At 33.6% G+C, this 16,569-nt stretch overlaps 2 protein-coding genes across 3 annotated transcripts in view; both read right to left on the reverse strand.

Annotated features, from left to right (window-relative positions):
- The window catches only part of LOC127284996 (deoxynucleoside kinase), a 421,619-nt gene that overhangs the window by 22,754 nt on the left and 382,296 nt on the right, over positions 1–16,569 (reverse strand). The window lies entirely within an intron of this gene.
- Positions 6,664–10,883, reverse strand: LOC127284850 (uncharacterized). Its single transcript, XM_051310547.1, has 2 exons — positions 10,879–10,883; positions 6,664–7,624 (listed from the first exon to the last, which is right to left on the reverse strand). The coding sequence occupies exons 1-2, from the start codon at positions 10,881–10,883 to the stop codon at positions 6,664–6,666; spliced, it is 966 nt and encodes a 321-aa protein (XP_051166504.1).

The raw sequence follows: 16,569 nt of genomic DNA on the forward strand, positions 1-16,569 counted from the left end.
GGTACTCCTGATTCACCAAAGTTATTGGAACTAGGCTCATGTGGACTTCACAACGTTAACGGAGCTTTTAAAACAGGAATTAAAAAAACAGATTGGGATATAGTTGAATTTTTGAAAGCGTGCTACAATTTATTCAAGCGAGTACCTACGCGTCGTGGAGATTTTATGACAATAACTGGTACCACAGAATTTCCTTTAAAATTTTGTCAAGTACGTTGGACTGAAAATTCAAAAGTTGAAAGACGTGTGGAGAATATTTTGCCAAATTTAATCAAATACGTAAATCACGTAAAATTTTCGAAAAACGAACCGACATGCAATAGTTTTAAAATTGTTGCTGAAGCATTAAAGGATAAACTTTTGTCTGCAAAGCTTGCTTTCTTTCGCTCGTTAGCCGAAGACTTAGAACCATTCTTGATTGAATTTCAATCAGATACTCCATTAGCGCCTTTCTTATTTGATAGTTTGACATCAATTCTAAAAATTTGCATGACCCGTTTTGTAAAAGAAGACGTGATGTCAAACACTTCATTGCAAAAAATTGATGTAATGCAAAAGTCCGACGGCAGATTCGAAAACTTAATGTATACAAAGGATATCGATCTTGGTTATGCAACACGTAGAGTTTTACAAAAATGTAAAGATGTCAGTCCTAAGGATGTACTTCTTTTCAAACAAAATTGCAGAACCTGTCAGCAATTTTTAGTAGCGAAGTTGTTGGAGAAGTCTCCTTTAAAATACCCTCTCACAGAAGCTCTAACATGTTTAAATCCAAGCAAGATCACTTTTTCTGCAACAGAAGCAAAAAAACAATTGCTTGTTGCTTTAAATACACTTGTAGAAGCAAACATTTTGGATTCTAGTGTAATTCAGAAGGCCGATCGAGAATATCAAAATTTACTGATGGATCAGTATTTTATTGAGCGAATGAAACTGTTTTCAAGAAAGGATAATCGGTTAGACGACTTTTGGATGTCAACTCTTGCAAGTCGACCAGAAATGGAATCTGAAAATCTCAAGAAGGTTTTAAAGATTTTTTTACATTGCCGCATAGGAACGCATCTTTAGAAAGGGGATTTTCTGTTAATGGTGAAATTCTTGTTGAAAATTTAAGCGAAAAAACACTTATTGCTCATCGAGTTATTCACGATTCCGTAACGAAATTAGGAGGTCTTCAAAATGTAACAATTACAGAATCACTGCTTCTTTCAATGAGAGGTGCACGTAAAGGATTGGAAGATGCTTTGGATAAGCGTAAGAAAGAAAATATCGAAAAGGAGAAGACTAAAGAAAATAAAAGGAAAAGAGATAACGAGGAAAAGGAATTGAAAAGCAAAAAGGCAAAATTGTTGTCAGAAACTGCAGTTCAAATTTCTAATATTGATGATAAGTTGAGAAAGTTACAAAGATAATAACATTTCTAGTCGAATAGTTTTATCTATAAGCTTTGATTATTTCAAATAATTTTACTCGTCGTTGAAATTAAAATATTAATTTCTTGTTTATGAATTGTTACTTAAATGTTTAAAAGATTCATGAGTATTTAAAATGACTTTAATAATTTAATTCTGTGTAGTTTTAAATAATAAATTATGTTTAAAATCCTATGTATTTCTCAAGTTTTTTAACTATTCTTCGGCAATTAAATAGTAATATATTAAAAGTATAAAATATATTTTTTAATGTTTTTAAAATTGTTTAAAGTTTATTTTTCATGATTATTATTAAATAATTAATAATTGATTAAAATTAAAGACAGTATCTACTTTATAATATAATGTAATAAGAAGAATCTTCAATTTCTTAAAACCGGGAAAAAACCGGGAAATAGCCGGGAATTTGAAATGGGAAATTTTGTAGACACCCTGTGTATGTATTTTAAGCATATATGGAAATGCTTTAATTTTGTATAGCTTGAACTGATATATATCTAGAAGCCTTGTGTATTAGCCTTTAGCATGCATGAAATTGCAATATAGTGACATTCTATACTTGCTTTAAGCGTGTATGGAGATACTTTAATTTTTGTATCATTTGAACTGGTATGTATTTAGAAGCCTTGTGTTTTTGCCTTTAGCATGCGTGAGATTGCATTCTCCTTTTTTTTTAAACATCCTCATTATAACAGGGAATTCTGTGGCCGTTTTTGCTAATTTCATTTTAAGCTACTTCATTTCCGCGGATGCCTCTATGATCAGGAATCCACACGAATTGGATATCCCCTAGATTTGCATCTTTGAACTGGTCTATCAATTTAACAATCTCAAGTATGTCCAAATGGGTTTTATACTTCCCTATAATTGGGTTAGATAGATCTTTAATTGCCTGCCTAGAGTCTGTGACAATGATGATATCCCTTATTTTCGACAGGATTGCAAATTGTAAAGCTTCCCGAATTGCTAATCTTTCCAGTGATAAAATTGAATGAAAGGAGGAGACCCTCAGTCCAAAGCGAGTATTAGATTGTGGAATAATGAAAGATATTGCCGCTCTAAGTGTTACTGGGTTGAATGAGGCATCCGTGTAGATATAACTACGTGCAGGGGGTATATATCAAGAACAAGTTCTTGAAATTCTTCCTCAGGGTAATTTGAATCTTTTATTATGATGCCCTTATTGACATCAACTGACTGTTTAGATAGGATCTGTTGCCAAGATAGGTCAAAGTATGATGGCCGCGCTGTTGGGTGGATCATGTCCCTTATTGGGATCGGTTAAACTGCAATACGCCATCTGGTGGGGACACATTCTCTCCCTCCATTTTCTTTCTTTCTCTCTCTTCAATTAATAGGTTAGAAAGAGTAGAAAAAACAAAATGGAGGGAGAGAATGGGTCAAAGTTACTAGATTGTTACTAGACCACCGTTCCCAATACCTCTTGTAGTTTGAAAAGAAGAGATAATGCCCAATTTATCTACCAGTAGTTTCTTAATAAAATTTGGACTATCATTAACAAACTGGTTGAGTTTATGGAGCGTAGGATTTCTTGACCATCGGGATAACCTCAATGTGGATTGTTGCACTCGTTCGGCTCTAGTCAACGCGGGGTGGACTAATCCTGATTCAGATAATAAGATGGTTATCGGAACAGATGACATAACGCCCAGAGCTATTCTAAGGGAAATAAAAAAAACCCTATCCAGACCCGCTAAGCGTGTGGGACTGTCCCTCCAGGCCAGTGACATACCCCAATAAGACAGGGCCTCCGTGAAGCCCTTACAGATCACCAATAATGAGGTGGGTGAGGGACCCCAAGACACTCTGGCCATGGTCCGACTAACTCAGTTAGCTCTTGATATTCTTTGCGTGATATAATTAATATGTTGATTCCACAGCAATTTTTGATCTAGATATACCCCCAAATATTTTATTGATTTAAGACCGTAAATTGTTTGGTCAGCCAGATCAATTGACAAATTCTGTTGATTAATTTTGTTGGATCTGGAGAAAACTATAAATTGGGTTTTAGGGATAGATATTTCCAGACCAAACTTCTGAAGCCAATCAGAGACTCGTTGATAGGCGTCAGCAACGATTGCCTTGGAAGTCTCAATACAAGGTGATGAGGCATAGAGTAGAATGTCATCTGCATACATTACCACTCCTGTTTCTCGTGTAAGTTGATCCCTTATTGATCTAAGAGCTAGACTGAATAAGAAAGGCGATAATACACCACCCTGAGGTACTCCCACACCCGAAGTAAAAGGTTGTTGTTGGTTGATTGAGAAATATAAATATCTTTCGGATATCATGAAACTGACAAAATTGATCAATCGAGATGGAATACCTAAGTTAATAAGTTCTTGGATTATCGTATCTGGAAGAATGGCATTAAATGCGCCTTTAATATCCAGAGCCAAGGCCGCTACTGACTCATTCCTCGAAAAAGATCCATAAACATCCCTGACGAAAAAGGAGACTGCATCTAATACAGATCTCCCTCTGCGAAAGCCAAACTGAAACTCTGGCAACCAGTCTACAGTTTCCGACAAAAATTCCAGTCTCAAATGGACCATCCTTTCAAATAACTTAGATAAGCAGGAAGTCAGTGAGATTGGGCGATAACCACCCCCTCCCTTTGGTATGAATCTGACTAAAGTTCTTCTCCACGAGTCTGGGTAGTCACCTGCAAAAAACATATCGTTGTAATTGTGCAGAATTTCAAGCAATAGATCGTCCGGAAATTTACGAAGAATGTCATAAGAAATCGAATCTCACCCAGGTGCAGAGTTGGCATTAGAGGAATCTAGGGCTGCTTTGAATTCAATCATAGAAAATGGTTTGTTTAAAATATGATTTCCATCATAAACGGGTAATAATGTGTGAGTCCTCGGGGGGATGTCCATTCTAATCAGATTATCATTAAGTTTAGTTAGTTCTGGGTCATCTTCCGATGTATAAATACTGCTGACCTTTGCTCCCGTTCTGAAAATCATGCCCTTCACCGTTCTCCAGATGTTGGATAGTCCCTTCATAAAGTTCAATTCATCACAGAATTTTTTAAAAGCTTTAAAAGCTTTGTAGTCCTTCCGTTTATAAAACTTTTCAAAGTGGCGGAAACAAATTTTTTTCTTTATAGAAACATGTTATATGAGATCCTGATCAATTGTCCGCATGTATGTATGTGTGTGTGGATCTCTTTTTTGTTTAGAAGATAACTTTAACAGGTTTTAATGGATTTAGATAAAATTTGGTAGGCTCATTTATCATATTAATATCTCAAATCTGACCAAAGGATTTTGAAAATTACCCCAAAAGAAAAATTTTATCGTCTTTTTTCCAAAAATTTTTTTTTATCGAAAAAAATTTTGAATAGAAAAATTTAAGGTTATATATAATAAAATCGTATTCCTTACGTCAAGACGAATCGATAGATATATATAAAGTATACATTTGAGGTAAATTTAAAGAATTAATGAAAGTTAAAAAATCAAAAATTCACAATTTGGCAATAAAATTTTGCTTTCTCCACGAAGAAGCAAATTTTTTTGCTGGTCGTAAAGAGGAAGCAAAATGTTCATGTAATAAACATCTGAATTTATAACTTGTTTTAATTCTGTTCGCTGTTCTTTTATATATAACCAGATTTTCAATTGTTTGACTATTTAGATATGATTTTAAAGCCTCCCTTCTTGTTTTTATTAAATTGTCGCAGTCTTTGTTTTACCAAAGTGGTTGAGCTTTACGTCTACCAGGATTACCATTTGGATGGAGCGCACCACAGTCTAACAGGACATCATGTATGGTTTGAATCAGTTCATCAAAACGGCTGCTTGGTGTTGAATTCGCGGATCCTTGTCCGGACTCGGATATCACAGTTTCCATACTTTGAGCAAATCGATTCCAATCTACGCTACGATTATTGAGTCTAGTGGAATCAGATTTTATGATATCTGCTCTCAAAGCAAGATTTATCAAAACCGGGAGATGATCTGAACCAAAAGCATCTTCGGTAACTTGAAAAGTCGCGGAGCCTATCATCGCTACTGGGATCATGATTAGATCTAGGTTATTCGAACTGTCCCCTGCCTAGGAACATAAGTAGGGATCTTATCATTAAGAGGAATGTATCCTTTTGTTTCCATTGCCTGAGACAACCTATTGCCTATAAGATTAGAACTAAATGATCCCCAATTGGGAGAATGAGCATTGAAATCCCCACAGAGAATTCTTTTATTTTGGGTAACACTAGGTGAATAGAGTTCTTCCCAAGACGTGACGTCAGGCTGAGATTCATTTGGGGAATATATAGCCATTATTTCAAAGATTCCCTGTAAAGTATGTATTTTTATTCCTAAGTAGCCTGTGCCAAATAGCTTACCTGCATCTGTCATTTTTATATCTAAGGCCAAGTTTCAGTAACGCATAAAATTTGAGGATTTAATCGAGAAACTCTCAATTCCAATTCCGCCTTTTTGTTCACAATGCTATGTGAATTCCAGTTGATTTTTTTCAAGGCATTGAAATTTTTGTTAGAGCTTCATTGCTCTTCTATATTATGATTGTTATACATGTTCTGGACAACAAAAACCAGAAAAAAGGAAACAAAATAAAAAACAAAAAAAAACGGATTTTATTCAATGGTTATTCCCGTAATGATGATCCTACTCAATCAAGGAGTAAAAATAGAGAATATATTGCTTGGGTCATGCTGCTTCACCAGGATCGGCTAGACCTTAAATTGTTAAACTTTCCTATAATAAAATAAAACAAACCAATAACATTAACATCTAAACTATAAAAATAAGGAGTGAGTAATAGGCTATCAGCTGCTTTCCCTAATGAGAGAAACTGTAGCCACTCCTGTAATGGTTCATTCTGCGACCTTGATAGGTACACAGAATGAGTAGGATGGGAACAGACAAGTGCTGTCTCTATGTAAACACATAGAGGCGACTGTATGTCCCAAACCTTGTTTCATTTATCCCCTTCCCTTATCTTAACTTAAGACTGGCAAATGATTAATACGACAAAACAAATAGATATGTGATCAAAGGTACCCCTAATTAGTGGATTTTATTCTTTTTGCTGTTCTATTAGAGTCCTCCGGTGAACTTGTGGAGTTAGGTCGCTCTGAATAAATTGTTGAGATGTTTATATTAGACTCGGAATTGTGCGAATTTTTATCAACAGTTGTATTAGGTGGCGGGTAATTAATTCCAATTCAAGTGTGTTGAGTTGGTATAAACATCGTTGATCCGGTCGCATGACTTATAGAGGCTGTTTTGTTTGATAAAAGAAAAGATTCAATGCTTGTTTGAGTTAAGCTTTTTGAAAGAACAGTGTTGACAAGCAAAGTATTGTTAATTGATGTATTTTCTTCCGTCAATTGGATTTTGTCTCTATCTAAATGCAAAGATTTTATTGATTGCATAGAAGAATCGAAGTGGGTTTTTGTATTGGAAGAATGTTGTGCTTCAGGAGTCGCATTTTTATTCTTTTTATTATTATGTTGTTGTTGTTCCTCATCATTATTCCGAACGGAGTCATTGCTCACGGGGGCTGCTTTATCCGGTTTATCTAGTTTATTATTATGTTTATAATAGATTTTTTCCGCGTCTTGGTAACCTATTCCCATTTCCGCTCTAATGTTTCTGATCTCTTGTTCCCTAATATAAATTGGACAAGTGGTGGAGGAAGACGGGTGAGCTCCGCCACAATTACAGCATTTAGAATTTCTGAGTCCATTTTCACATTCCTCGGCTTCATGTCTTTCCCCACAGAATTCACATCTAAAGCCAGACCTACACCGTGCTTTTACGTGTCTATAACGTTGGCACTTAAAACAGCGAATGGGTCTAGGGACTAATGGGTGCAATGTCATTTCGAAAGAAGAAACAAGAATGTTTGGTGGAGGTGCCGGTAAAATGAATGTGAGCTCTAACGCCTCTAAAATATGATTGTCGAATGTTATTCTGCGCTTAACTGTTGACAGGAATTCTTTATCCTTAGGTGTCAATCTTTCTACAAAGTTCAATACTGAAACCGAAATATCAATATCCTTGACAAGACATTTGGAAAATTTGAGGGAATTTGGAATGAAGACTCGATAGTTCCTTGCTGCTATCTTTTTAGAAGTGATTAGTGCATTTGCATCATTAATTTTATCGGATGTGATTTTTACCCTATTTAAACCATTGCGTTGGATTAATACAACCTTCTATAATTTCTTGAACCAAGTCCGCAATAGCAATGGGATTTAATTTCCCTATATTTAGAGATTGATTTTAACTCTCCATAATTATTATATATGGGGGAGGTGCTTTTGGATGAAAGATTGGGGGGAGAAGGTAGAACAGGATTATTCCAAATGAGAAATTCATTAGTGTATTCTCTTTGAACTTCTTGTGTATTAATTTCAGAATTAGTATTATGGTTATTTATTGCAAAGGCCATGTTTAATGAAGAGTTGAGACGCACGTGTCCTAATGAGGTGGTAAGTCTGATGTCAGAAGAGAAAATTGACAGCGACTCAATAGAATTTGAATTGTCGCTTTGGTTATCGTAATCTTTATGTGATCGAGATGGTTGTATAGAGGAAATTAAATTTGTTTCATTACCTCCCAAATTAGACAATACTTTCTCTAGTTCATGCTGATAATCCCTATTTTGTTCTAGAAAATATTTACGTGCCTGTCGCGTTCCCATGTATTATTAAATTATGTAGAAATTTTGAAAGATTTTAGAATAGAAATAGTAATTAGTTAGATTGAATGAATAAAATAAAACAAAAATAAATAAAAAGAAAACAGAAGAAAGAGAAAAAAAAGAAAAAGAAACGGACTAAGTAGGATCATCAAATTGATTCAATTTTGTACAAAAAACATCTTCACGTTACAACGAAATATGTGAGTATAGGCGTTCCGTTCTGTGTATCTACGTATATTGCAAAACGACTACACTGTTTACATCAACACTCGGTTTCAAATTCAATACTTAGAATCATCTATCTCAATTCGACTTCTCTCTCTCTTCCTCCCTCTCTCGTATTGTTCCAGTCGTTAGATCACCTCGAAAGGGAAAATCAAAAAGAAAAGCAAGCCGACAAAATAAAATATACAAATCAAAGCAGAAAAGGAAGAAAGGAGAAAAAGAGGAAAAATTTAATTTAATTTTAATTTATGAGAAATTAAAAATTTAAAATATTATAAAAATTAAGACTTTAAGTCTAAATATCTGCTTCTGATATTACAACTTTACATTTCCATTTATTTCAGAGTTTTTAATTTTATTTAGAAATCAATAATTAGGTATTTAAATAGAAAGGAATGACTTATTAAGTCTTACTGTATTGAAATTCAGGTGTACGAAAAGCCATGCGTCAAGGTCAAACAGTTCATATCTATAGATGTATACATACTTGTTTGATGTTATATTATATTTAATTATACCGCTTCAATTTCACCCAATCTTAGCTTTATCGACAAATAAATGGATTTCCTTCTTCTCCTTATTTCAATTAAAATATCCAATATTTCATATGTACTGCTGCTCTGAACACTTTGAATTTGAATCTTATCCTCTCATCCCTCTCACTATGTTCTCTTCTCACTTGATAACTGAACTTTATTTATTTAATATTCATTGTAAGACACTTTGTATTGTAAATTTGTTTAACTTTTATTTAATCTTGTTATTTGATTTTCTTGATCTTCCTTTGCTCGCTAAAAAGCTGAAAAATGCGTGTCTGCCAGGAAATAGAATATGACATTGAAAGAAGAGATGTTTTAAACTCTTCATTTCTACCCACGTAAACAATCCGGATTAATAGCCCACCCCATCTGACAGAAATGATCCCCTCTGCGCAGATATTTGAGGATCTCAATCTGGTAACAATATTGATAAACCTTCTGGGGGCTTCGACTTCCCGGACCTAAGAACGGATATACTTTATGTTAATATTTTCAAAGTATTTAATTGTACAGTTGGCATACTAAGATTTTAAATCACGATTCAGTAGGTCACTACAGTCACATGTCGGTATCCCCGAGAACCGATCCATTTCCAACGACAAGGAAAGTTTTTCGACCCTGCCTGCCTCTTTATTCCCCTGAATACCACTATGTCCCAGGACCCACACAAATGCCTCTCACGGGCAAAGAAGACACAAAATGTCTGATCCTAAGAGTGAAAGGATTGACGCACACTCACAGATAATCAAAGTAACCCACCTTTCTGGGCAAACAATTCCTAAAAATCTCCCTGATGCGGCAAGAGGAATCTAAAAGGAGGAAGGAAGGAAATTAGTTTAAGGAAGAAAGAAATTAGTAGTTTAAGGAAATTAAATTTCCTTCCCTTTCTACTCTTAGAATTCTCATATAGCAGTTGCAATCTGGGGATAACAGGGTTGCGTTTCCAGGAGTAGCATCATAACAAGAACCTATCTTCCAATTTCGATCTACGAAGACTCAAAGTGGGTTCGTCACACTCTGCTAGTAGAATACTTCTCGGGGTCGACCTCATGAAACCCAAAACCACCCTTAAACCTTTATTCTGTACCCTAATATCTAAAATTTGTAGATTAGTTTTACTAGAGTTCATAAAAATTTGAGCACTTTACTCGAGGTGCGCCCTAACTAAACCTTCATAGGCCAGGAGAAGCAAGGAACTGTGGGCACCCAAGAAACTTTAGCTAAGGCCTTCAGTACATTTACTGTTCTTGAGTCCTTGGCTGCCACATACTTAATGTGTGGAAGCCATGATAACTTCCTGTCCTGCAAAATACTCAGATATAACATAGAATTCTCTGTACGGATTTGCTCGTTACCAATGATAAGACTAATGTTTCTATTATCAAGTTTCGTCCTTAAAAAGAAGGCCAAGTGACATTTTGAAACCATGATCGAAAGGTTAAGTGCTTCTCAGCAGCTTCAGAGCATCATTGATCGAAGAAGACCTAACATATACTAAAAGGTCATTTACATATACATTTTCGCCTTTACCCCTTCCGGATGTTGAATGAAACACTTTCTAAGATATAAATTAAATCAGACCGGCGAATACACTCCGCCTTGTGGTACTCCCACTCCACAAGTCTCCGCCTTTTTGAAATCGGGGTAAAAATACAGATTTCTTTTCTTTTTTCCTTAAAATTTCTAATTTCGCGCAAAACAAAGCTGGGTAAAACGTTATTATAAGCGCCCTTGATGTCAATTGCTAGGGCCGTGGTGCGGGGCGGGGATCCAATCCTACGACTCAGCCAGAAACTTCATTCTTCGGTGAACTACTCTTTCGAAGAGTTTGGAAAGTGAGGAGGTGAGAGATATTGAACAGAAGCCCTTTTTTCCAGGCTAAGGAATGAATAGTACTTTTTCTCAAAATCACATATCGCTGTTTTAAAATCCAATTCAGAGAAAGGGGAGTTAAACTGTGTAAATACCCCATCGTCTAACTCATTTAAAAATGGAGTGTCAACCACTTGTACATTGGAATTAATCAGGTCAGATCTTAATTTACGAAAAGTTTCAGAATTTTGATCGTTACAGATCCCAGAGCGCGTAGGGAGATTCTAATTGAGAAAAGAGCGAACAGTTTTACAAACATTGCTCAATCCAGATGTTGATTGATCTCGTTGCAGAATTTTGTAAACGACTCTTTTTTCTTCCCTCTAAAAAAAACCACTTCCACATTCTGCCTCCGAGTAACCACAGCTTCACATTCGACATCCCACCAAAGCGGCTCAACAAGTCTCGATATGAAATCATCATAGACTGCCTCTGTTCCCACATCTGAATCAAGTGATACCTCCAAGGACGATGCAAGGAGTGATAGCTATTGAAACATGCTCAAGCAGCTACCTTTGAGAAACCAGTGTCTGGTGTGAAATTTCGATCTTTTTTATTTGACCTTATTAATTACGATATAATTAGTGGTTGTGTCCCAAATGGCACGTATCTAATTTCTGCAATAGCAAAACAGTTTTCAACAGTGTTGTTTGAAACAAAAACAAAGGCGGGATTTCTATTACGCAAAGTAATAGATGAAATTGATACGATTTTAAAAGGCATAAAATCTCTTCATCAAATTGGCAAATTAACTCATCCTTTTACGGAAAGAATATACTGGAAGTCTTCAGAGTGGGAAAACTGGACATTATTTTATAGTGCTCCAATATTTTTAAAAGTTTTACCTCGAGAATTTTTCTTGCACTGGATTCTTTTTGTCGAAGCTGTGTACCTTTTGTTACAAAATAAAATAAAAACTTCTGAAGTTGAATTAGCAGATGAGTTATTACATAAATTTGTAGCAGATACCGAAAGATTATACTCAAAATGGGCCATGACATTTAATGTCCATTAATTATTCCACTTTGTAAAAAAAGTTGATGAGTAGGGACCATTACGTGATCATAACGCGTACGCTTATCAGAATCAGAAAACTATTAAAAGCGACTCATTGTGCTAATAGTGTCAAAAATATATTACTTGTAGTACATTTTGTGTTCATTAGGAACATGAACACTTTCTACCGTCTAGAGATTGCTCATTTTCAAAATTTAGAATTTTCAATTTAATACGTTTTTAAATTCGCAAATAGATGCCGTTTAAAGACATCTAAAACTTTGTTAGAATATTCTATAATAATTCTGTTCTATTTGATAGAAAAAAGATCCAAAATAGGTCAATCGGAAACTGAAATTTATTTGGAAAATTTATGAAAAATTCCCATAAAATTCATAAAAGTTGTCACGAAAACATTTTAACGTGGGATACTCAATGAAATTAACTAGAATTAACCAGAACATCTCGTAGGAACTTGGTTTACTTTATAAAACTTTATTCTGCTCAATTCCCGGGAATTTCTCGGGAAAAAAATTCCCGGGAATTTCCCGAAAAATTCTCGGAACTTTTCCCGGGAATATTTTCACGTGGGTTAACTAATTATTGATCGATTAATCTCGAGAGGAAACCTTTACTAAATTTATTAAAAGTCTTAGAAAATACATAAACATCCCATAGGAGTAAGCTTAAGTATAAGCAACCTATTAGGAACGGAATCTGGATTACAACTAACAGTGGCGGATCCAGAACTTACTCCAGGGGGGGTCATCCATAGATGATCGACGTCCGATGACCACCTTTGTGTGACCTTTTTTTTTAATATAAATATTTTGCTCCAGGGGGGGTCATGACCCCTTGACCTCCCCTGGATCCGCCACTGAGAACTAATCTAGTTGAGTGGAGATCTACGTCTCTACTCTAAGTTCTTAAAAGTCTTCTTTGCGCATGTCTCACTACAGTCTGCTGTCCTACTAAAAATTTACACGTGTAATTACACGTGTATTTATATGTATCTTTACACGTATCGATTTGGGCATGGATATACACGTGGATGTACACGTGTAAAGGGGCATTATTACTTTTAAAGATATTTTTCCAGACTCTATACGTGGAGATACACATGTATTCGGGACTTAATTTTTTAACAGAGATTTCCACTCTTCCTCCACGTGTATATACATGTGGTTTCAAGACTTAATTTTTTTTAAAGATATTTTAACAGATTCTCAACGAAGAGATACACGTGTATTCGGGAATTAATTTTTTAACATATATTTGGACCAAACCATACCATGTGTATTCTGGACTTAATTTATTTTCAAAAATATTTTGACGATTTCTAACGATTAAATTAATCCACGTAAACAAATTATGTTGCCTCTAATTTGCTGTAAACAACTACGATATTTTTTTAATTCCAAAGGCATATGCGTCCCAATTTTTCAGCCTAGAAAGAAATTTACGGTACGTTGAAAACTGTAACTGTAGTTCACCAATATATCGTGGATTTTTATGCAAAACACTGTGGGCCAGAAAGCATCCAAAAGCTGTCATAATTCAAGATTTTAACGAATGCATATAAAACTTAGCATTTAAGGATCTTCGGGGTCACTGATTTCGAATATGAGGTCAGAATTTCGAAATTCAATATAGCGGATGAAATTTCAAAAAAAATTTAAAATAATTATAAAACTCTATGTCTGTGGGCTTTCGGGGTTGCTGGTTACAAATCTCAGGTCAGATTCTCGAAACTTAAAATGGCAGATCCAATATAGTGGATAAAATTTAAAAAACCCTTTAAAGAATCATGAAACTTGATGTCTTGTGGTTTTCGTGGTCGTTAATTACAAGTCTGAGGTTTAAATATATCACTTTTTTCTTCAAATTTGAGATTCGGACGACCAGGACGAGGAATGGAATTTATTTTTTCTGGTTGATTATTCGTAATCAGTTTAGGTATAATAAAACTAGAATTTAACCATTCAGCATGTTTTAATTGAAATCTAGATTTAATTCTTTTTTCAGCGTTAAATTTAGAATTTCGTTTATTTCTTTGTGAATAAATTACAGTTCTAAGACGGGTTAAATATTTTTTGTCCATATTGATAATATCAATATGTCTCTTTTGCATTATATAATATACGACTTAATCAACATTTTTTAATTCTTCAAATTTCTCAAGAATTTCCCGTTTACTAAATTCTTACATTTTTTCTACATTTACAATCATCTTTTAACTAAATAACAAAAAGCAGTTAAATAAATGTAAGAGATTTCACCATAAAACTAAACACAAAACAAAATTCTTCTTTAAATTATAAATAATAAAATTAAAAATTGGATAATTTCTATATAATTTAAAATGTGCTTCCGTAACACTTTTATTAACTGTTTAAACAGAGAATGTACAATAAAATGTGATGTTTCTATGTGCGGGGAGAAATAGAAACAAAAGAAGGATAGATTTAAAACAAAAAAGCATCGATGTGTTGTAAACCAAAATATGTCTTTGTAAAAAATGATTTTCAAAATAAAAATTTTTACCTTATTTTGTATCTAGCTCCACTAAATTAAAAAATGGTCAAATTTAATTAAGAAGAGATTCCACGCTTAGTGAGCATTATATCTTGTGGAAGTAAGGAGAACTAACAAATAATAGCAAGAGCATTACAAAAAAATAAACATTTTTCGATGTTAAATGTGCATTATTTTTTACAATGTAGAGTAATTTTAATTTAATATTATTATTTTTTAAAATAATACGTATCATTTAAAAGAAATAAAATTTAAAAGTCCGACAATTAATCACTTATAAAAAATAAATTAATATTTAAGAGGACAGTGTCCTTTAAATTTTGGAATGAAATTTTCTGACAAACATACAATCACCGTAATAATCTTTGACGAATAACTGTAATATTTTACAAAACGCTACATAAAATAATGTGGATTCAGGTTATTAGATTGAAAATTCTAAAGTCGACTTTTGGCCGCTTTTGTATGCGTTTTGGCCCACTGTGCAATATAATAGTAGATTTTACGGCTCATCGTAACCAAGTTGAAGCTGATATCGCAAATTCGCGTCTCAAAATAAAACGACGTTACCAGATTGATGCTGATATTCCGATTCCGTGGCTCAACGCATTCCAATAGACGCCAACAATCGTGGTTAGAAATCAACTTCCGCAATTTACTTGTTACGCCCATATAATTTTTGATCTTTGTAAAAATACTGTGTAAATAAATAATTTGTTACTGTTTTATAATTATCCTTGTTATTATTTTTATTTTTGTTTTTGAATCAACGAACCCTGGCTCCACGAGGTAAAAATCGATTCTTTAATTATAAACGTTCCAATATTTTCTTGCAGTCAGAATGGATCATACATTTTCTATAACATACATATCACTCTTGTTGCTTGCGAAAATTTTATTTCTACTAAATTTTTTAAAGTGTACATTTGGCAAAGTGTACTTACTTTTTTGTTTCAAATTATTTATCAGGAATAAATTTTTAATTTCAGTAAACAAATTTTTCTAGAAACCTTCGTAATTTAATTCTTTATCAATTTAATAAGGTCATTTTTTAAATAAATAAATGTTTGTTTAAGTATTTCAATCAATAATTGTTTTTTTCAAGTATTTCAATTAAATTTTGTTTATTCACTGAGACAAAAATATTGCATTATAATGATTGTACCAGTAACTATATCTAATGTTATAAATACGAAGTGTTACGTATGAATTTCGTAACTTCTTATTAATAAATTATTAACATTATTAATAATTCATTAATACAATACTTAAAAAAGGGACACAATATGCAACTCAAACAAATAACACTTTATAAAAGTTATAAGAAATGCCTTTAGAATCTCTTAGCGATGTCCAAATAATTATATATTAAATATTAACTTTCAATTAATAACCTGAATTGTAAAGAAGACCTATTTAAAATTCATGATAAAATTGAGAAACTAAGTGAACTAAATTAATTCAAGAAACAAAGGATGACGCAATAAAGATTGCTGCATCCAAAGTATGTCAGTACAAAATGAACTGGAATACTACCCCAATATTGCAAGGTTGCAATAAAAACATTGACATCAATAAATTTGTTAAATAAAATATACTTTTCTCCACCAAAAGTCAACTTAATAAAATCAGTTGACACACGAAGATCGAGGTCTTCCAAGTGTGGTCTCCGAGTGAGACAGGTGGAACAACCCCTTAGACCAGGGTTGTTTAAGTCAGTAAAGAGTGAGCTCAGAGTGGAGCTGGGAGTTTTTGAGAGTTTTGAGTTGGAGTTTGAGTCTCTGAGTTGAGAGACTTTTGAAATACACCTCTAGTTTTGAGGTTGTTTCCATTTGGAGTTTTATTGAGTTTTATCTGAGTTTTGATTTTTGAGTTGAGATTATTTGAAGTATTTATTTTTGAGTTGAGATTTTTGACAAGAAGAGTATTTAATATTGAATTGTGATTTGATTTAAGAATATTGAGTTTTACAAAGAATTGATAATTGAAGTAGTTGAATAAAGAGAATCTGATTTTTTGAGTTTGATTTAAAGAGTATATAAATGAGTTTCTTTTGAGATCACTTAGTTTTGAGATTAAGATTGAAAATAAATAGCAATTGAGTTTATGTTTTCTATTGAGTTTTGTTTACCATTAATTGATTGAGATAAAGAGAATATTAAATAATTGTAATAAATTGGAGAATTGAAATAACGTTTGAATTGAGACACGAGGAATTCCAAAGGTAAATATACGTAAGAGTCCAGAGACTCTTA

Source organism: Leptopilina boulardi, unplaced genomic scaffold, assembly GCF_019393585.1.
Source record: "Leptopilina boulardi isolate dan_hultmark-lab unplaced genomic scaffold, ZJU_Lbou_2.1 LbouV2_327, whole genome shotgun sequence".
In the NCBI taxonomy this organism is placed as follows: Eukaryota; Metazoa; Arthropoda; class Insecta; order Hymenoptera; family Figitidae; genus Leptopilina; species Leptopilina boulardi.